At 41.8% G+C, this 23,790-nt stretch overlaps 1 protein-coding gene across 7 annotated transcripts in view; it reads right to left on the bottom strand.

The window, feature by feature from the left end:
• Nucleotides 1–22,700, bottom strand: part of nedd4l (NEDD4 like E3 ubiquitin protein ligase) — a 423,982-nt gene extending 401,282 nt beyond the window's left edge. For 3 of the 7 annotated variants that reach the window (XM_059989671.1, XM_059989670.1, XM_059989668.1), the window contains exon 1: nt 22,407–22,700. In XM_059989671.1, the coding sequence (XP_059845654.1) occupies nt 22,407–22,451 (45 nt within the window). In that variant the 5' untranslated portion in view covers nt 22,452–22,700. The remainder of the gene's footprint in view (nt 1–22,406) is intronic. The other 4 variants (XM_059989677.1, XM_059989672.1, XM_059989669.1 and 1 more) reach the window with 2 other exon arrangements.
• Nucleotides 22,701–23,790: the final 1,090 nt, after the last annotated feature.

A 23,790-nucleotide genomic window follows, 5' to 3' on the forward strand; every position in this document is an offset into this window, starting at 1 on the left:
ACCTAGGTCTCACCATCTAATTTGCAGTGATCTTTCAATTATGGCCTTCTTGATCTGGTTTGCTATTTGACATCAGGTCAACCGTTTTTCATATCATTTGCACATTTAAATTAGTCTGTATTAGAAGCATGTTGTTATGAGTTGAAGCAATGTTAATCAATATTTGAATCTGTCTCTCGTGAGAATGCTAAGTACTGTCTTTTTATTCAGCTCCTTGTGTACTGTAACGCAATAATGAGCAATGAAACCACCTTCAAAATACACCTGGACTGGAGTTTACCTGTCTGCCTGGGGAAAACTCTTGAGCGAGGGCAGAAATCTTGCAGATTATCACTTACACGTACTTATGGTTGTTATATACATGGGGAATGGGGTGGTAATGGGGATAAACTCCCACTAGTTATTAAATGCTCCCAATGCAGTATGTTTCAAATGGCCTGTCAACCAAGTCCAGCTCCTGACTTTCATGTGTGGCTTAGCTACTAAGACTAGAAGGGTAAGGGGCAAATTCAAGTTATCGGCACCTTACAACCAATCGCTTCAGACAGATGGGGCTTGTCAGCCGTGGTTGGCAGCTCATCTAGGAGAAGGAAAACTCTTATCTCAAACCTCTGCTGACTTGTGGCTATAACCGCTCATGGGAAGGCTTCAGGAGTAAACCCTGAGGGAAAAATCCAGAGTTGGAGTCCCCAAGGCAGTCCTCCATCGAGATCAACGCTGTCTGGCAACCATCTTGCAATGCTGCTAGTGCCAATTTGTATCGGTCCCTGCCTTTCCTTTGTATTCATCAGTTGCATGAAGAGGGAGAGCATGCTACATGGGCAACCGCTAGCTCTCCATATTGACTTGGCCTGGCTTGCATATCTGGACAGCTAGAACACAACATTTATGCTCAACCCTAAGCAATGGAGGCCTAAAATGCAGTTAAGTAAATCAGGAATTGGAAAATGCTAGTGTCAGCAAAGAGGAACCCCAATATGGCTCATTAATGTTCTTTGAGAAAGGGGATCTGTCATCCTTACAGTCTATTCTGTACAATACACGTGTCCCACCACTGTGACTGACTATGTTTCTCCTCAGTTGAATTAATGATGGATAATAAATGCTAGCGGTGATGTTGTATCACTTACCCGTTTACCTACACTGCACTTTCTCGGGAGATTTTACACTGCATTGTTATTGTTTTATCTTACTCTACCTCAATGCACTGTGAAATCATTTGATCTGTATAAAAACAAACAAATCAAGCTTTTCACTGCATCTTGGTATGTGACAATAATAAATATATATTTCTACATTAAAATATTAAATTTAAAAGAAAATATAAAATTCCTTATATTTTGGGGTTACGTGTACAAAGCGTAGTTTTACATCAAAGTTAAGTTTCAGAAAATTATAAATTCTAATCCCTATAACTTCTTGTGTACTGGTAGCTGCTTAGCATATTACTTTGAAAATGGAAGCAAAATGTAGTTAGAACACACTTAAGATATTGTGTTTAGTTCTGGTCACCTCATTATTGGAAGCTCTGAGAGGATGCAGAGGAGATTTACCAAGATGCTATACTGATCAGAGAGAATATCTTGTGAAGGTAGGTTGAGCAAGCTCAGGCTCCTCTTTTTGGAGCAACGAGGATGAGAGTTGACTTGATAGAGGTGAACAAGTTGACAAGAGGCATAAATCAAACGGACAGCCAAAAACTCTTTTTCAGAATGGAAATGGCCAATACAAGGGGCCATAATTTTAAGGTGATTGTTGGAAAGTTTAGGAGGTGATGTCAGAGGCAAGTTATTTACACAGTATGGTGAGAATGTGGAACGCCCTGCCAGGGATGGTGGTAGGGGCAGATACATTAAGGGCATTTAAGAAAATCTTAGATAGGCATGTAGATGATAGGAAAATTATTTTTGGAGGGAAGGGTTAGATTGATCTTACGGTAGGTTAAAATATAATCTGGACTGTGATATAACATCTCATGTTCTGAAAAGGATTATCTTAAAATTCTGGTATGTCATAAAAAGAAAGCATTGACTAATAACGAATAACTTAATACACTTCAATGTTACTTTCAACTTCTTTCTTCCTTAATGCTACTACGTTATATGCCAATTAACTACTCAGACCAGGAGGATATTTGGTTTCATTCTAACTTAACTCTTTGAATCTACTTAAAGGTAAAAGGATAATTTACAGGGGACAACACAAGAGTGCACAAACTGATTTAAGTATTTTGTATCAGTCTTCACTGATGAATTCACTAGCAGTATGTTGGAAATTCCAGGTGTCGGGGGCATAAATTGTGTGAAGTTACTGTAACTAGAGAGAAGGTTCTTGATAAACTGAAGGTAGATAAGTCACCTGGACTAGATGGTGTACACTCCAGAGTTCTGAAAGAGGGGGCTGAAGAGATCATGGAGGCATTAGAAATGATCTTTCAAAAATCATTAGATTTTGTATTGGTTCCAGAAGACTGGAAAATTTCAAATGTCCTTCCACTCTTCAGGAAGGGAAAGAGGCAGAAGAAAGGAAATTATAGGCCAGTTAGTCTGACCTCAGTGGCTGGGGAAATGTTGGAGTCAATTATTGAGATCTCAGTGTACTTGGTGGCACACAATAGGCCACAGTAAGCATGGTTCACTCAAGGGAAAATCTTCCCTGACAGATCTATTGGAATTCATTGAAGTAGTAACAAGCAGGAAAGACAAAGGAGAATCAGTTGATGTTGTGTACTTGGATATTCAGAAGGCCTCTGACAAGGTGCCACACGAGTCTGCCGAACAAGGTACGAGCCCATGGTATTAAAGGAAATTTTCTAGTGTGGATAAAGCAGTGGGTGACTGACAGGAAGCAAAAAGTGGGAATAAAGGGAACCTTTTTCTGACTGTCTGCCGGTGACTTGTGGTGTTCCAAGGAGTCTTATGTTGGGACTGGCTCTTTTTACATAATATGTAATTGATTTGGATGATGGAATTGATGGCTTTGTTGCAAAGTTTGTAGATGATATGAAGATAGGTCGAGGGGCAGGTAGTGTGTCAGGAAGTGTATGGTCATACATTTTGGTAGAAGAAATAAAAGGGTTGACTATAATCGAAATGGAGAGAAAATACAAAAGTCTGAGGTACAAAAGGACTTGGGAGTCCTTGTGCAGGGATCCCTAAAAGGTTAATTTGCAGTGTGAGTCTGTGGTGAGTAAGGCAAATGCAGTATCAGCATTTATTTCAAGAGAACTAGAATATAATAGCAAAGATGTAATGTTGAGGCTTTATAAAGCACTGGTGAGGCCTCACTTGGAGTACTGTGAGCAGGTTTGCGCTCCTTATCATAGAAAGGACTTACTGAAACTGGAAAGGATTCAAAGGAGGTTCACAAAAATTATTCCAGGACCGAATGGCTTGTTATATGAAGAGCATCTGATGGTTCTGGGCCTATATTCACTAGAATTCAGAAGAATGAGGGGTGACCTCATTAAAACCTATCGACTGGTACAAGGCCTCAACAGAGTGTATTAATAGAGAGGATGCTTCCTCTGGTGGGAGAGTCCAAGACTAGAGGACATAACCACAGATTAATCGAGGTCTTTATCGATGCACCTCCTCTCCACAAGCGTCACTTCACAGTGGCCAAAAATTTCATTCCAACACGCCAAGGTGAGAGTACCCTTAGGGTGGAGGAGCAACACCTTATGTTTCGTCTGGGTAGCCTCTACCCTGATGGCAAGAAGATTGCTTTCACTTCCAGGTGAAAAAAAATTTACCCCCCCCCCCCCATCCTCTATTTCCCCAGTCTGACCAGTTACCTCTTTGCATCTGCCTATTAATTCCCCCAGGTACCCTGCTCCTTCCCTTTCTCCTGTGGTCCACTCTCCTCTCCTATCAGATCCTTTCCTCTCCACCTTTCCCGTCCACCTAACTTCACCTTCTACCTAGCCTCCTTCCCCTCCCCCACCTCTTTATTCTGGCATCTCTCCACCCCCCCCCCCCCTTCTCAGTCCTGATAAAGGGTCTCAGCCTGAAATGTCGACTCTTTATTCTTTTCCACAGATGCTGCCTGACCTGCTGAGTTCACCCACTTTGTTGTTTTAGACTTCCAGCATCTGCAGGATCTCTCGTGTTTACTGTTTAATAGATGCTGTTAATCTCAGGCATAGAAAGTGAACCCCCACATGTACATACCTTCCAACAAACTATCCCACAATTACACCCTCAGAAGTAGGTAGGGCAAGGAGCAACAAGTGTTTTGGTTTCTTTTTTAAATTATCTGCTTACGGCAATCAAAAACACTTCTTTTGAAAACTAATGCCTGCTGGTTTAATCAATGTAACCAGCAAGTTTCCATTGCTAATTGAAAGCACTTTGTGCACAAGTTTTCCTCAACTAAAATAATAATTCACACCCATCTCATTTGTCTATTATACCAGAAATTGCATGTTAACTTTGAAGATATGAATTGAAGGAAATCACCAGGCCTCTCAAGCTTGCTCTGAAATTTATTTTTCTTATTTCGACCTACAGCACAGTAACAGGCCCTGCTGGTCCAATGAGCCTGGGTAGCCCAATTACACCATGCGACCAATTATCCTACCAACCCGTACATTTTTGGAATGTGGGAGGAAACCCACACAGTCACGGGGAGAACATACAAACTCCTTACAGAGAGCAGCAGGAAATACACCCTGGGCCACTGGCACTGTGAAGAGCTGAGCGACTGTGCTGCCCTAAAGACAACGATTGCAGCCTCAAGTCTATGTCAGGTAACTTCCACATCAAAAATCCATTTAAGGCTGCCTCAAAAATATTCAAAGATACCACTTACACTACTTTGTGAAAGAGTGTTCCAGATCACAGCGCTCTCACAAAAAAAAATTGCCCCTTGTACCATGAAAGGGCAGCACTATTTTTAAACGCTAGATGCCTTCTACAGCCAGCCTGCCAAGATTTCTCAGGATCTTTAATGCTTCAATCAAATTCCCTCTCATGCGGCTGGCTCTGCAGTCAATGCTTCACTCCGGTGTTCACTCCCTAGAAGACAATCTGAATTGCCTTCATCTGCAGCTGATTCTGCATGAAGTGAGAAACTGTTCTTGCAGAAATGTGGCTCCTGAACAACATTCCATGCACCTTCAGGGACTTGTGCTAATATTATTTTGTAACTGTATGTGCTAAATCCTGTGTGCTGTGTGTGACTGTGTTATGTACCTAGGCCCTGTATGACTGATGTTTCATTTAGCTGTTTGCATGTGACAATTAAACTTGAACTTGATTTTTCTAAATGCCATTGAATACAAACTTCAGTGCACTGACACCAGCAATAACTTTCATAATCGTTTCTAGGCCTTTTAGTATCCATTAAGCCTCAAAGAGATTTTCCTTCCTCTTTCACTGAGTGGAGGCCCAGGGATGTCAAATTCTCCTCACATGCTCAGGCATTCATTCCTGGGATCATCCTTGTGATCTTCCTCTGGACCAGGGGTCCCCAACCTGGCGTCCAAGGACCCCTCAGATAATGGTAGAGGTCCATGGCATGAAAAAAGGTTGGGAACCCCTGTCTAGACCCTCTCTAGGGCCAGTGCCCCTTTTTCTTGATATAGGGCCTGCAGCTTTCACTTCATGTCAACCTGTCTGTCAATCTTTGGGCCACACCATTCAGGGACTTGTGCTAGTATTATTTTGTGACTGTATGTGCTGCCTGAAACTACATGCTCTGTACTTTGCACCTTGGCCCCAGAGGAACAGTGTTTCACTTAGCTGTATACATATGTATGGTTGAATGCCAATAAACTTGAACATGAAAATAGCACACAATATTCCAAGTGCAGTCTGATCGATGCCTTGTAAGGTCTCAGCAGTACCCTTGCTTTTATATTCTGGTCCTCTAGAAATGAATATTACTACTGCATCTGTTTCTTCACTACCAATGCAAGTTAACATCAAGGACAATCCAGAAACACTTCCAAACACCCTTTGAGAATTTGCAAAATGCATTCAGTGGCCACGTAACTCCTGTACCTAATAAAAGTTGCCAGTGTATATGTTTCTGGGTCTTCTGCTGCTGTAGTCCATCCACTTCACAGTTCAACATGCTGTGTTCAAATATTCTCTTCTGCACACCACTGCTTGTAACGCATGGTTATTTGAGTTACTGTCACTCCTCCTGTCAATTTGAGTCTGTCTGGCCATTCTCCTCTGAACTCTCTCATTAACAAGGTGCTCTCGCCCATAGAACTGCCACTCACTGAATGTTTAATGTTTCTTGCACCATTCTCTATAAACTCTAGAGACTGTTGTGCATGAAAAATCCCAGGAGATCTGCAGTTTCTGAAATACTCAAACCACCCCATCTCACACCAACAATTACTCTACGGTCAAAGTCACTTAGATTACAGTTCTTCTGAACAACCACCGAACCACCTAATGTCTTTGCATTGAGTTGCTGGCACATGATCAGCTGATTAGATATATGCATTAACGAGTAGATGTACCTAATAATGTGGCCACTGAGTGTATGTCTGGCCTTTTTTTCTATTGTGGGCATAAACCACTACCATGAACGGAAGGCAAAAAATGGCAGTTAAATGGGCACCACAATCCTAAAATTTTATTTCATATATGCTAATAATTCACTGGTTTCATTAACTCCCAAGCAGCTGGAACATACGGAAAGGACTTCCACTAACGTTAACTCTGCTAGAGGCAAAGTTTCAACTCTCTTACACCTTTACGAATCATACAAACATTACTTTAGCAATTAAATGTCATAACTCAACTAATTTGGACATTCAAGTAAGTATCTATTATTTCTATTCTGGTTTAATGGTGTTTCCTATTAATTCAAAGTTCAAAGTAAATTTATTATCAATGCATTGAACTGAAAGTCCCTACAAAGGACTGTGAGAGTGGCTGAGAGGATCATAGGTGTCTCCCTGCCATTATCAGAAGCACTGCATATGTAGGGCCCTGAGAATTATTAATCCCACTCATCCATCCAGCATCCTCTTGACGTTGTATAATAAAGCAGGAGACTCCAATGGATAAAAACAAGAATGCTCAGGATGGGAAACAGTTTCTTCCCCAGGTCATTAGGCTCCTGAACTCCCTGCCGCATCATGTTCAAAGTGGCACTTGGTAATCTGTTCTGTACTTCACAATATTTCATTCATGCACTTTAGTTTGTTTACTTATGTGTAACACATCCACAGATTTCATCAGTTATTGTGTGTCATGTATGTGTTATGGGTGCTACGGTGCTTTACTCCGTTTTGGAGAAACGTCTTGTTTGTCAGTATACATGTGTATAGTTAAATGACAAAAAACTTGACAGGTCACCATATACTACCCCAAGGTTCATTTTCTCACAGGCATTCACAGTAGAACAAAGAAACGTAATAGAATCATTGAAAAACTACATTCCAACAAAGACTAACAAACAACCAATGATAAACTGCAAATACAAATAAAAAGAATAAATAACCAAAAAAATAATACTGAGAACATGAGTCTACAGGTTGTGGCATAGTTCCATGTTGAGCAGAGTGAAGTTATCCACTCTGGCTCAGGAGCCTGATGGTTGAAGGATATAACCTTTCGGATGGTTGATAGGTGAGTGCCACAGTAGCACTATGGTTAGCACAACAGTATGGCTGCTCAGGGCGCTCTGGAGTTTAGAGTTCAATTCCGGTGCTATCCTGTCAGGATTCCTTGTGGAATGTCTGGGCTCTCCCCAGGTGCTTCGATTTCCTCCCACAGTCCAAAGATATACCAGGTTAGTTAATTGGTCTTTGTAAACTGTCCCGTGATCAGGGCTGTGAGCTTGCAGGGGTGGTGTGATTCAAAGGCCAGAAGTTTCTAGTCCATGCTGTATCGCTAAATAAATAAACAACTGTTCCGGGACCTGGTGTATCCAGAGATACTGGCCACGTGACAGACGCACTGCCACCTGGCTGGTCGGAGGACACACCACATACCAATCAACATTTGGTCCCTCCCAACTAATTAATGCACACCTAAATTACTGGTCACCTTAATTGGATTATCTCGCCCAGCCCCATGCTATAAAAGGTGAGACTTGTGCCTGGCTCGGTCTCTCTTACAGACCATCTCATTGAAGGCAAGTGCATTGATTTATGTTTGGGAAGGTCTATCGTTTGTCCTGGTAAGGGAGCCTCAGCTATCCAAGGTCAAGGGGGATAGCTGTTGTAGTGCTTTTCCCTTGTTCTTTGTTAGTGTAACTGTACCCTGTCCCCACACCGCTTCCTGTGTATTGTAGTTGCTTGTGTTGACCCGACTTCCCCTTGTAAATAAATTCCTTATTATTAAAACTGTGTGTGTCCAGGCCTCTACTGTTGAGACTCAAAGAACCAGTTATTTTCCATCACAACACCTGGCGATGTGGACCTAAAGCTCCTGTACCACCTCCCAAACGAATATAATAACTGATAACTCATCAAAAGGCAAAACCATTTTCTTTAACTCACTATTACTCTCAACGATCCAATGGATGACAAACTCTGTTGCAGAGCCAACAAAATTAGTGACCTACATCATGAATTCAATGCAGAAAATTGCCCCAAAACATGTTGCTCTTGAAAGAAAGACAGAAAGGAACAAAGAGCAAGTCAAGTGAAATTTTGCAGACATCCTTTCAGAATCAGGTTTATTATCATTGGCACACGTTGTGAAATTTGTGGCCACAGAACATTGCAATACACACTTTTTTTAAACTATATATTACAATAAGTATATATAAAATATAGAAAATTGAATAATACAAAGAGGGGAAAATAGAAGAAAATGAGGTAGTATTCATATATATTCAGATATCTGACAGTGGAGGTGAAGAAGATGTCTCTAAAACATTGAGTCGAGTGGATGTCTTCAGGCTCCCGTACATCCTCTTTGATGGTAGCAATGAGAAGAGGGCACGTCCTGGGTGATGGGGATCCTTTCTGATAGACGCTGCCTTTGGAAACATTGCTCCTAGTGCCTGTGATGGAGCTGAATACGCAGAGCAATATAGCGAAGCATAGAAACCCCACAAATAAAAAAGGCTTCCCATGATGCGAAGTTAAAAATACTCAAGTTATGAACAAAACTAACAATTTTAATCTAAACACATTCATTGGGAAAACCAAGAATTAGTAGTGGTCATTGGGGGCACAGATTTGAAAGAACTTATAAGTTGCTTCATATTTCAAGCATGTTACATTTGTTGTGTGTTTAATATTTCAGTAATATTGTAGATATTATTTAAGCATTGTTTGTTTTGCTTGCATATTTCATTACAGTTTATATGTAAAGGTAAGTGAATAGCATATATCATCACATCACCACTTCATAAGTATGTGTAAAAGAACAAATTGTCCATGGTTATTCCCGGCTGTTTTTCTTTCAATTAATTTCTGGAGTTACAAAACATAACAATGTTCATAGTACAAAGTTTGAAGTACTGTAATTTTGTGAAGTTGTGTAATGGTTAGTATAATGCTTTTCAGTGCCAGCAACTGGGTTCGATTCCTGCTGCTGTCTCCGTGGAGTTTATTTGTTCTCCCGAGTGACCACACGAGTTTCCTATGGGAGCTTCAGTTTCCTCCCACGTTCCAAACACGTATGGATTAGCGGGTTGACTGGGCAGCGTAGGCTCATTGGGCTGGAGGGCTGCATTTCTAAATAAGTAAAAACGTGATCCTGTCCTTTCTTCCCAGCAGTGCTCAGAACTTATCAGGATCCTAGCTCAACGTCACCCTGAAAAACAGTGCCCAAACGATGGGGGCAGAGTGTCTCAAAAATTTCAGAATTACCTGCACAAGCATTCGATTCACCAAGCCAGAGAAGGTGACAGGATGGGATTAGTTTAGATGAACAGTATAGAGAACAGTCTAGACAAGAGATTTCCATGCATTATGACTCGAAACTGATTTTACTTTGTTATTGCACGTGTACCAAAATACAGTGTAAAGCTTGTCATGCTTGCTCAACTCATCACAAAGTTCAAATTACATTTATTATCAAAGTATGTTCCTTAAGGTTGTCATAGCCGGGGTTGATAATGGGCACAAGCTCCCTCTACCTATTAAATGCTCCCAATGGCATGTGCCTCAAATAGCTTCTGACAACCAAGTCAGCTCCTGGCCTTCATGTATGGTATAGCTACTGAGGCCGACAGAACAGTTTCTACTGACAGAAGGAGCAGGATATTGGTGCCTTAAAACCAGTCGCTTCAGGCAGACGGGGCTCACCAGCTGTGCTTGGCAGCTCATCTAGAAGAAGGAAAACGCTGATCTCAAGCCTCCGCTGCTTTGCAGCTATACCCTCTCGTGGGAATGGCTTCTGGAGTAAACCCCAAGAGAAACATCTAGAGCAGGAGTCCCTTGGGAAGTCCTATATTGAGTTCAATGCTGACTGGCAACTCCTGCAACGCTTCTAGTACCTAACTGTGTAGGTCTCTGCCATTCCTCTGGATTCATCTGATACGTGGAGAGGGGGAGCTTGCTACATGGGCAACAGCTTTCTCTCCATATCGTGCTGACCAGGCCTGCCTATCCAGACAGCTAGGATGCAACATCCATGGTCAACTCTGACCAGCGGAGGCCTCAACATGTATTCTGTATACAACCTTGAGATTCATCGTCTTGCAGGCAGCCAGAAACACAATAGAACCAACACAACAAAAATCATCAAACACTCAACGTGCAAAAATAAAAATCATGCAAACGAGAAAACAAATAACTCACAGTACATTAACGGCAGAGTCCCTGTAAGTGAGCCCACGGCCAGGGAGCCAGTTCAGCACAGGGGAAAGTGAAGCCGATCCAGGAGCACAATGAATGCAGGCCACAGCCACAGGGCCAGTTCAGTGCTGAGGCAAGTGCCAGTGGTCGCGGGCCACAGCAGCAGAATCAGTTCAGCACTGAAGCAAGTACACCTCTCAGAGTAGTGAGCTTCCCCCTTGGCCCTGTGTATTTCGTCTGGCTCCACGCTGAATCGGCCAAACATCAATTCGTTCTTCACTGTCGACCCAGGTCCCACTGCTTCAATCCAACCCCAAGTCCATTCCAGCAATGCCTGCTGCAGTTGTACCTGCATCTGAAGAGTGCAGTTTGCTCATTCCTTCAGGATACCACAAAAATGCCAGGTCACACAGACTGCTCAAAAGCGCATCTCCAACAGGCAATTACAGGCGGTGGGTTGCAGTGATCACAGACCAGAAACAGTGTAATTAATAGAATAGTTTGTAGTTTTGTTTGCTGCCTGTAAAGTGTTGCCGTGTCTCGCCAGCACCATCTTTACAGAAATAGCCAATAAAGCACAACAGTGCATTAAGTAAAACAATAACAAAATGCAGGATAAAGTAATGCATACAAAATGCTGGTGGAACACAGCAGGTCAGGCAGCATCAATGGAGAGGAATAAAGGGTCGATATTGCCGGTCAAGACCCTTCATCGGTACTGTTGATGAAGGGTCTCAGCCTGAAACATCGACTGTTCACTTCTCTCCATAGATACTGTCTGATCTTCTGAGTTCCTCCAGCATTTTGTGTGTGCTACTCTGGCTTTGCAGTATCTGCAGAATCTTGTGTTTCTGCAGAAGACAGTGTAACAAACACAGAGAATGTGCAGCACAGGTAAACAATGAAGTCCATGATCATAACAAGGTAGACGGTGGGCTTGAGTCCATCTCTATCTGCCTTACCTTGAAGACCTAATAAAAGATTATCCTGAAATTTGAAAGAAACAATTGTTCCCCTCAAAGCTGACTGACTTGCTGAACATTTTCAGCATTGACTGGATATGGTTCTACAGATCCTCGACGCGGATAGAGTGAAAAAGGATTGGATAAAATTCTTTGGATTCAGCCTAATCCCTGAAGTCACGCAAAGTGATGAGGTACTGGAATGGAGCCAGTCCTCCCCAGCCAATTCATTAATCTGCCACAGAGCCAGGCAGATGCACACTGCACCATGGAATGGATAATAACTCATGTGACAGCCTCTCTGTGTTGGGACTTGTCCTGATTGACTAGCACCTGGAGCCCACATTCTGCTCAAAATAGAAGGAAGACAGATAGAGATGCATCACCAGAGAACAAAATGAGAATTTTACCAGGGCTTGTGTATCAATGAACTTGTGTGTTCCTCAAGTCATACTATATTGTACTCCTAAATGTCAACTTTCTGTATCAAATTCATCTTTCTTAGGAGGTACAACAAGAAACAGGCCTTTCTTGCCCAACGAGCTGCACTGCTCAGCAACTCAGCTATTTAACCTTTGCCTAATCACAGCACAATTTACAACCACCGATTAATCTACTAACCAATACATCTTCGGACTGTGTGAAGAAACCCGCACACTCACAGGGAAAACATTCTTACAGAGAGGGCACCAGAATTGAACTCCCAACTCCAACACCCCGAGCTGTGATAGCAACATGTTAACTGCTATGTTAATGTGGTGCCCAGATTATTGTTGTTGTTATTGTCCATCCCGTGCACATTGCAACGAGGATAAAATTTCTCTTCATTACTATTTGCAGTTTGTCTTTTGCACACTGATTGTTTCTCAATCTTTGTGTGTAGTTTTTCATTGCATGTCTGTTCTACAGTGAATGTCCACAAGAAAATGAATCTCAATAACATATGGTGACATATACATACTTAAAATATACTTCGAACTTTGACCTGAACTCCACAACAGGATATGTAGTCAATGTTTTGGGCTGGGATCCTCCAGCAGGACTCATGCTGAAGGGTCTCGGCCTGAAACGTCGAATGCGCTCTTTTCCATAGATGCTGCCTGACCCACTGAGTTCCTCCAACATTTTGTGTGTGTTGCTTGGATTACCAGCATCTGCAGATTTTCTTTTATTTGTGACAGGGTACTTAGACTGAGTTTGTAAAAACTTGCCAACTACACAGTGGCCACTTCATTAGTTAATGCTCGTTAATGCTAATACCTAATCAGCTAATCATGCGGCAGCAACTCAATGCATAAACACAGGCAGACATGGTCAAACGGTTGAGCTGTTGTTCAGATCAACCATCAGGATTGGGAAGAAATATAATTGAAGTGACTTTGACCATGGAATGATAGGTGGTACCACACGAGGTGGTTTGAGTATTTCAGAAACTGCTGATCTCCTGGGATTCTCATGCACAACAGCTTCTAGGACTTCACAGAAAGTGGTGCCAAAAAAAAACCATCAAGCAAGCAGCAGTCCTGTGGATGAAAACGGTTTGTTGTTGAGAGAGTTCAGGGAAGAATGGCCAGACGAGTGCAAGCTGACAGGAAGGCAACATTCAAATAACCATGCATTACAACGGCGTTGTACAGAAGAGCAACTCTGAATGTACAATATGTTGAACCTTTACGCTGATGGGCTACTAAAGCAGAAGACCACGAATGTACACTCGTTGGCCATTTTATTAGGTACAGAAGGTACCTAGTAAAGTGGCCACTGAGCATAGAGTTTAATATGAGAAAGGGAAAGGTCATGCACTGCAGTAAAAGGAATCTAGAGTAAAGCACAGAGCAATCTTTTTGCAAATGGCAAAAAAAAATTGAATGGCTTATCATATGAAGAGTGTATGATGGCTCTGGGCTTGTATTCACCTGAATTCAGAAGAAAAAAAGGTAACCTCACTGAAACCTATCAAATAGTGAAAGGCTGTTATAGAGTGGATGTGGAGAGGACATTTCCTATGGTGGGAGAGTCTAAGACCAGAGGACACAGCCTCAGAAAAGAGGAGCATCCTTTCAGAATGGAGATGAAGAGGAATTTCTTTAGCCCGAGAGTGGTGAATCTGCGGAATTCTTTGCTACAGGCACCTGTGGAGGCCAAGTCTTAATGTAGATTTAAGGCAGAAGTTGATAGATTCTTGATTGGTCAGAGCATGAAGGGATATGCGGAATGGCAAGAGATTGGGACTGACAGGAAAATTGGATCAACACTGGAAATCTGAAACACATTTTGCAGCTGCAACCCATATCTGCCTGCCCTCATGTAAGGATGACTGGTAGAGCAGACTTGATGGGTCTAATAGCCTAATTCTGCTCTTATAGCTTATGGTCTTAAAAATTAACAGGCAGCAAGTGATCAGGAGGAATAGTAAATATTGGAAACAAATCAAAAAAATACAGAACTCAGCAAGACAACATTCATCATGAAGACTACCTCAATATTGCTATTTCTGCATTATTTATTTTATAGCTTATAGTAGTTTTTTGTCTTTATACCGTGTTGCTTCCAAGAACAACAAATTTCTTGCCAGAGAAGAGAGTGATAACAAACCTGATTGTGACTCCAAGGCTACATTTGTGGAAATAAAAATAGTTAAGGCTTCAGATTTGTGACCTTACATGAGGGCAGGCAGACATGGGTTGCAGCTGCAAAATGTGTTTCAGATTTCCAACGTCTACTGATTTCTCAAACAGCAGATTGGCCTTTACTGCAAGAAGGCTGAATGTCGGAAACAGGAGGTATTGTTATAATTGTACAGGGATGAGAGAGTGCTGGGGGCACTTTTCATCCACTTACTTGGATATACCAGTAGAAAAGTTACATCAGGATAAATCCTGGGATGATAGAGTTGTCCTATCATGGGTGGATAAAGCATTGGTATTGGTTCATTACTGTCACATGTACCAAGGTACAGAAAAAAGCTTGTCCTGCATATTGTTCATACAGCTCAAATCAGTACCCAGTGCATTGAGGTAGAACAAGACAAAACAATAACAATGCAGAATAAAGTGTAAAAGCCATCAAAAAAGTGCACTGCGGGTAGATGATAAAAGTGCAGGATCATGATGAAGATTGTGAAGTCAAGAGTCGAACTTATTGTACAAGAGATCAATGCAAGGGTCTGATAGCAGTGCAATAGAAGCTGTCCACAAGACTAGTGGTAGATGTTTTCAGGCTTTTGTACCTTCAAATTGATGTAAGCATGGAAAAGAGAGAACGTCTGGGTCTTCATGGTGATGTGTCCATGACCATGATTTTCCTTAGCAAATATCAAGATGCTTTCACTCGGGGAAGTTCTCAAACAAGGGAACATTATTATGTTCATAACTGAGATGTTATGACAAACTGTGATTAGCTTGGCAACTTCATCCCACAGAGGGTGGGGAATCTCTGGAATTTTCTACCCTCGTGGAAACAGAATCACTGGAATTGCTTAAAGAGATTTCTTTTCCTTTTTGAAAGATCAGTGAATTGAGGCCTCTAGGGAACTGGCAGGGAAAAGGAGAAGACGTCTGGCAGATTGTCCATGACCCATACTTAATGGAAGAGCAGCCTTAAGGGCTTATTCCTGTTCTTTTCGAGCTTGTTTCCAGCGAATTGTGTAAAGGACAGTAGGGTATCATTAAATATTTCCCAAATCTCATGATTTAAAAATACTCTGCTTTTGTGCTTTTTGGACAGATAACTTAACATTTTTCCACATTATATTCCATTTTCTTGCCAATTCTCTCAGCTTGATTTTATCTTCCTAAAGACTCTTTACATACTTACCCTGCCCCCAAACCCACTGAGAGTAGGTTACACACGACGGCTTAAACACATATCCCCTTGATACCCCACGAGCAGATCTGAGAAGGATCTGGTTAATCCAGTCTTTGCTTTTGTCTAATGACCAGCTCTCAATCCACATCAGTATGTGATTTCCAATTCTGTGGGCTCCAACCTGATTGACAAACCTCCTTTGTGGGACCCTAACAAAACTCTACTGAAAATCCAAGCACACTGCAGATACCACTACATCTACAAAGAAATCCAACAGATCAGTCAAACATGGTTTTCCTTTCATAAACTTAATCCATACACTGACATATTATTCTTTTCACTTTAGATCTGAGCATTTCCCCTACCCCTGATGTTAGGCAAACATATAGAACAGAGAACAACCATTTTACACACTCTAAGACAGCAGTTCTCAACCTTTTTTTATGCCATGGAACCTTGCCAATAGCCAAGGGGTCCATGGACCCCATGCTGGCAACCTCTGCTATAAGACCACACCCTTCTCATACACATAACCCTCCATTTTTCTTTCCTCCGTGTGGCTATCTAAGAGTTTCTTCAATGTCACTAACGTATTTTCCTGTACTGCTGCCACTGTTCCGTGCACTTATCACTCTCTGTAAAATAAAAACTTACCTCTGACATTCCTCCCCCATATTTCCCCCCAATCTCTATAAAATTATGCCCTCTCATATTATATTGCTGCCTTGAATGTTGGCTTATCTATGCCTCTTGTTCTGAAGCACTTTCTTCACTCAGAGGGTGGTGAGAGTGTGGAACGAGCTGCCAATAGAAGTGGTGGAAGCAGGGTGATTTTTTAAAAAAATAAATCGCTCAATAATTGCTAGATTTTCTGAAATAATTGCAAATTGATCTGTCACCATGTGGTCCTGATGAAGGGTCTCGGCCCGAAACGTTGACTGTTTATTCTTCTCCATCGATGCTGCCTGGCCTGCTGAGCTCCTCCAGCATTTTGTGTGTGTTGCTTTGGACTTATTTTCTCATGGTTGATAGTCCATGAGGAGTTTTTGATAGTCTATGATGTTACTAGCCATCTTTGGGCTTGAAAATCCATGTATACATCACCTTGCCTCCTGGTTTACTGCAGGTAATTGCAGGCACTTACCCATGCTTGGTTGGCCTTTTTTGTTTTGCTTTTCATTGATGCTTTCAGTACACTTGATCTGTTTATTGTACTTCCAATTTTGCCCATACATTCTCGCCCCAGCAAGAATCATTATACTGTACACCAAAACTTTCTCACAAGTGCCAGGCCAGAGACTCAAAGCTGAAAAGTCCACAGGGCTGCTTCAGTAGAGCATTACTCAGTGAAGACGACCGATCTTCTTCTATAGCAAAAAGGACAACTTGAATATTTTAAATGAATTCTCGTTAAATGGTGACAGACCAATTTGTAATTATTTCCGAAATCTAGCAGTTACTAGGCAATAAAAAATATTACCTTTCTTCAGAGGTATGTGGGGATTCTCAGTGAAACCTGTCCAGTATTAAGGCCTATATAGAATGGACACAGAGAAGACGGTCCCTATAGTGGGGAGGCCTAGGACCAGAATGCAGAGATAGCCTCGAAGTACAAGGATGTCCCTTTACAGCAGAGATCAGGAGGAATTTTGTTAGCCAAAGGGTGTTGAGTATGTGGAATTCATTGTCACCGACAGCCATGGAGGCCAAGTAATGGGGTATATTTAAATGGAGTTTGACAGGTTTTTGATAAGTAAGGGTGTCAAAGATTATGGGGAGAAGGCAGGAGAATGGGATTGAAAGGGATAATAAATCAGCCATGATAGAATGGCAGAGCAGACAATGGGCTGAATGGCCTAATTCTGCTCTTCTGTATAGAATTCTACTTCAAGCAACTATATGGTTCTACCTATATTTACTGGACAAGCGCAAGGTGCTGTTAATTCTCCTTGAGACATAGTTTTACTTATATAAAAAGCGAACCAATCACAAGGAACCTCTTTCATGCTATTATTGATACAACTGTGTGATCATCATCAATATGAAGGGCAAAAATGATCCACAAACTATCTTGGTTCCTCATCTGTCCTTTTTCTACTGAGGAAAAGAGGCCAGGTATTTCATTCCTTTATAGGTATTCCTTTAATAAATCCTGAGTTACTTCACAAAAGCTTACTAAACAAGATCTGACCCAGCATCAGACCAATAGGCACATTATTGGCAATAATGTGCTATCTCGAAGGCAAAAGGGGGTGGAAAGGCAGAAAGATTTTAAGATGTAATTCGTGAAGGAATAAAGAGCCACCATTTCGGGTCAAGACTCATCCTCCCTGTGGTGCCTCTCCCCCTTCCCCTTCTTCCATGGTCCATACATCTCTTCAATCCGTTTCCTTCTTTTTATGCCCTTTACCTTTTCCCTTTCACCTCCCAGCTTCTCACTTCATCCTCTCTCCTGCCTACCTACCTTCCCCCCACCTATCACCTCCTAACGTACCCCTCCCCCTCCCCCTCACCCCACCTTCTTATTCCTGCTTTTTCACCCTTCCTGCTGAAGGAACTTGTGCAGAAACATCAACTCCTTATTTCCCTCCATAGATGCTGCTTGACCTGCCGAGTTCCTCCAGCATTTTGTGCATGTTGCTCTGGGTTTCCAGCATCTGCAGAATCTCTGGTGTTTAAGATACAACTTCAAATTTTAAGACTAATTGCTGAAGATGTGGCACTAATGGTGGAGAGCTTGAATTCAGAGATGATCAGGAGAGCCCGAGAGGACAAAGTAGAGAAACTTGGCATTTGGAGGGCAAGATAACAGAAGGATTCAAAAATGAGGATGAGATTTTTTTTTAAATGTTAAAGTGGAGTCAATCTTGGTCAGCTAGCACAGTAGCAGTTACACACACAAAATGCTGGAGGAACTCAGCACGTCAGGCAACGTCTATGGAGAGGAATAAACAATCGGCATTTTGGGGCAAGATCCTTCATCGGGACTGGGAATAAAGGGGAAGGGAGGAGTACAAGCTAGAAGGTGATGGGTGAAGCCAGGTGAGGGGGAAGTTAGGTGGGGGAGGGGGGAGAGAAGATGAAGTGAAGGGATAGGTAGAAAAGGTAAAGGGCCGAAGAAGAAGGAACCTGATATGAGAGGAGAGTGGACCATGGGAGAACAGGAAGAAGTAGGGGTACCAGGGTTGGTGATAGGCAAGTAAGGAGAAGAGATGATATGAGAGATGGAAATGGAAGAAAAGGGAAGGTGGGGGGAGGGAAATACCAGAAGTAGTTTATGCCATCCAGTTGGAGGTTACCCAGACGGAATACAAGGTGCTGCTACTCCAACCCGAGTGTGGCCTCATCCTGGCAGTAGAGGAGGCCATGGACTAACATGTTGGAATGGGTAAGTGAATTGGAATTAAAGTCGTTGGCCGCTAGGAAATCCTGCTTGCTGTGGAAGAGCGCTAGGAGGAGTCCGTCAGCAGGTTTCTGTTTAGGAAATTTAAAACTGATCTTTGTTGTTTTGCTGTTCCTCCACACTATCTGATTTGCACATCTACAGTACATGTAATTCACAAACAACACACAAATTAATATTACTAAAAATAACTTCACAAATAATAATGTGAACACAAGTCAAAAAGTTAAACAGTATAAAGCAAACTGGTGCTTCACACATGATGGGTAATGGCTGAGAGTTCAGTAGTCTCATGGCCGGAAGGAAGGAGCCGTCTCCCATCCTAACAGTCCTTGTCCTAATGCTACAGTACATCCTATGGTAGCGAATGTTGGACAGATGGAAAATTCACTACCTCACTTTTATTTAAATATTATTTCTGTTTCTGCACTATTTTTAATTTAACCATTAAGTATATATGTTTACTTACTGTAATTGATTTACTTTGTTTTCTATATTATCATGTACTGCATTGTATAGCAGGCACTAAGTTTACAAATTTCACGACATATGCCGGCGATACTAAACCCGATTCTCCAATTCTTTGTGAATGCCTGAACATTTGAGCATTGGTAACAGCAGCAATATCCAAGTACTGAAGCAATTTGAAGAGCCCTGTGACCCTCTCAAAGCAATTCAGGATGAGTAACCATGAAAAGGTGCCCAATACTATACTTGTCCTTAAATGTACAACAACTCAACTAAGTAAGCATCTTAAAGATCAGCTAATCCAAGTAAAGTCTAGGCAAGTTCATTATCATTTAACTATATACATATATACCATTAAACGAGACAATGTTTCTCCAAACCAGGGTGTAAAGTACCATGGTACACATAACACACAATAATTTAGAGTTAAATCTACCAATTCATTAGGCATAAATAAAACAAAGTAAAATACATAAATTAAATATTGTAAATTACCAAACAGATTAAGTTGCAAATAAAGCAACTATTTTCATTGTTCCTTGCAGAACACAACACCACGAAGATAAACATCTTAATTACTGAAGTTGGGTCAAACAAAATAAGATGCAATGATACCGCCCACTACCCTAAACACCATAAGACAAAGGAGCATAATTAGGTCATTCAGCCCATCCAGTCTGCTCTGACACTCGATCATGGCCAATTTATTATCCCACTCAAACCAATTTTTTTCTGACTTCTCCCTGTAACCTTTGATGCCTTTACCAATCACAAACCTGTCAACCTCCACTTTAAATATACCCAATGAGTTCTCTTTGTACTCCACAATCGTCTGTGGCAACGAATTCCACAGATTCACCACCATCTGGCTAACTAAATTCCTCATCTCTGTTCTAAACAGACATCCTTATGCTATGTAGGTGTGCCCCCCCCCCCCCACCGATCCTAGATTATCCCACCATTGGAAATATCCTCTCCAGGTCCGTTCTATGAAGGCCTTTCAATATTTCGTAGGTTTCAAGGAAATTCCCCCCCCCCCCCCCCAAACACCCCATTCGTCTAAATTCTAGTGAGTACAGGTCCACAGTCATCAAGCGATCATATGTTCACCCTTTAATTTCCGGAAACATTTGAACATTGAAGTGAATGGTAACCAAACTGCACTGGTTCCTGTATCTTCCAGAATTGATTTTAAAAGTTCTATTGCTTGTTTTTAAAGCTCTTAGTGTCCTGGGACCAGAGTACACCATGGGATCCGTTTCATTTTGTAATCCTGCTTGAGCTCTCAGGTCTTATTCCACAGGTCTCTTCAATGTAAACAATCTCCCTCAAAAGATAATTAGCAGGTCAGCTTTTTTTTGAACTATGCTCTCAAATTGTGGAATTCAATACCTAAAGCTAAATGGGATGCAGACTCTGTTGACCCTTTTAAATGCCAGCTCAAGCCCTATTTATTTAAACTTGCTTTTAACTTGCATCTTTTTGTCTATTTTCACATTTATCTTTATTATTCATTTTATTTTCACATTTGCTCTTCATCCCATTGTAAAGCACTTTGAATTACATCCTCTGTATGAAAAATGTTCTATAAATAACTATTATTATTATTATTATTACTTCAAAAGACAGAATCTGAATTCAGCTGGCACTAAGAAGGCCCATGACATATACAGTCACCTGCAACCTTTGCAATGCAGATTTTAAAAACATAATCAGTAATACTCTCCTACTGGTAACTACATATAATGCATCGCAACACAAAATTCGAAGTACAAGATTCAATCCTGTTTGTTCTCAATCTTAGCCAAGACAACAAAGAATTACAATTATTGGAATCCATGCTGACTTTGAGTTCAAATTTATCTTCATCTCCTTACAAGGCCTCTCCTGCTCCCTGCCAATCCTCCAGAAATGCCACATTCCTAACTCTGCTCTTCAATATCGCTCAAATCCCATATTCATTCACTGACTGAAATATCCCCAGCTGTCTCAGTTCTGAGCCCTCGAATTCCCGCTGAGAGTAAGTCAGCATCAAATATCAACATTTATAAACTGTCTTTTAAAATATATTGCACCTCATAGCTGCACGATGCATTATTTGTACTACTGGTGCGTGCCATAAACAATGTGAAACCATACACAAGCGATATGATTCCTCAGTAGTAAGCGTCGTACACGTTGCGTTTCTACTCAGAAGGGTTGTCCTAATTATTGATGACACAGTTAACTCAAGGTTGGTGTTTCCAGAAAACAGCATGCAACTGCAATTGAGTACTTCTAAATAAGATCTAGAATTAGTCTCTCTCTCTCTTCCCCCCCCCCCCTCCCAAATGCAACTCAAAGATACACCGGTCCATGAATATGGAACGGAGTAAATATTTTAAATCCGTCGATTACCTAAAGTGAAAATACAACGATAGCCCTGCTAAAAATCGACTAACGGACTTAGATAACTATTGATTCAAAGCATAAAATGGGGGAAACCGTGTTACTTAGTTAACATTAGGCTTCGTCCATTCGTCTTTGTCTACTAATATACACAGCATTTCGGAATGACACTCAAAACTAAGTGCATTCTCGAAAGGATTCGAGACGAAAACCGTTTACCTGCTTTACCCTGATAGATCCACTCAAAAGGACAACAGACAGAATGGATGCGAGCGATAAAAGAAACAGACAGCAGTTCCCCATCGAGTTCATAACTTCAACCCCAGCACTGACATATGCCACACTCCGCAACTTTTGGCAAACCACAATAGGAAACAGGAATTTTAAAATAAAGCGCTGTTTCCGCCTGCAACATCAACAATTAACATTATTCTGAGAAGCCCAAAGCCACATTAATTTCCCCAACAAAAGGCAGCGTTTCAGAACTGATAGAGTAGCAGAAAGGCACAGGTCCACGGGCTGCCAGCCCAGCAGCAAGGCTGGCGTTTCCACGGGTGACTTTCATCACACGCTGGGTAAACTCCGCAGCAGTTTGACGCTATATTCAGAAATATCAACAGTAAGGGGGGGGGGAATAAAAATAAATAGCACTCACTTCATCATCGGAAAGTCCATAAATTGTATCCAACTGCGCCGCCATAGATCCAAAGCGGATGAGGAGGCAGGAGGGTTGAGAAGTCGCTCAGACACACACACACTCCCTCACTCACTCGTAGGACGGGCTTCGGGGGGGGGGGGAATACCTGCTCACAAAAATAAACACTCCGATGTAATCCCTCTCGCCCCGCGCAAAGCAACGCCGCGGAAAAGGAGCAACAATCAATTTGCCCTCTCAAATATCAGGCAACAATTCGCTGCCTCTGAAGCCCGTCCACACAGAAGCGCAGGACATGCGCGCTCGATACATTGTTATGTCCGCACCCCCACCTCGTCCCGCAACCGAGCTCAGTGTTTGATTGGCGGCTCCAGGTGCCCAATCAACCGCCCCTTGGCCGGCAGGCCGCCACGGGGAGGCGGGGCCGAGGTGGAAGGACAGTCGGCAAGTTCGGTTGACTGGAGGTTCCATAGTTCACGCTGAGGGCTGTCAGATGGGGTGAGGCTGTCCCCGGTGTTAAAGAAACACCGCCTCCCCTGTTCCCCGTGCGGAGGCGAGTCGACGGCTTCCATTCATCAAAAAAGCATTCAATAGAACTGTGCGATCCTCAATCTGCCCAGCAACTAGTTCATTTGTATCTTTGAAATTAATTCGAAGTGAACACTCTAATAATTCAAGATTTTTATTTGTCATTATTCAATACTCTAGTGTACAGGAAAACGAAATGGGTGTTACTTCGGATCCGATGTAACAGAAGCATATTAGATATGTTTTAAAAATATATATTTGAATGCCTAGAAGTGAATAGCTATGTTGGTTACTTAATCTCGTTTCTAGCATTCTCAGTCTGGTCACGGATCTGGGTTGAACTCGAGGATTGCGCAAAAATGATTTCTAAAAATGAATGCATTACCTTCGCTCTGCATTTAATTCCTTTTTCCCCAGTCGCTTTACTGTCCTGAGGTTCTGTAGGATTTCAGTGACTCCTACCTGTGAACGAGTCACATGCTGTTAGGAACAATATAATTTTCCAGCTGTAAAAAAGACATTGGAAATATCCTCATAATGAATTTAAAACGATTTTTTAAATTATCTACAAGCACAAGCACAGGCTGGGAATCCAGAGCAATATACTGTACACAAAAAAAAATATGCTGGAGGAACTCGGCAGGTCAGGCAGCAGCTATGGAGGGGGGCATGCAGTCGACCTTTCGGGCCGAGACACTTTATCAGGACTACGATTTGTGTTTTATGATCTATAACAAGATATAACATTTATTGGGCTTTAATCACTTTTAAAATATCAGGAACTGAAATCGAGTGTCAGGATACTGGACCTATATATTGGTCAAGTGGAATGATCAGAAGCAGATGTTCCATAAAA

Source organism: Hypanus sabinus, chromosome 14 (assembly GCF_030144855.1).
Source record: "Hypanus sabinus isolate sHypSab1 chromosome 14, sHypSab1.hap1, whole genome shotgun sequence".
Classification (NCBI taxonomy): Eukaryota; Metazoa; Chordata; class Chondrichthyes; order Myliobatiformes; family Dasyatidae; genus Hypanus; species Hypanus sabinus.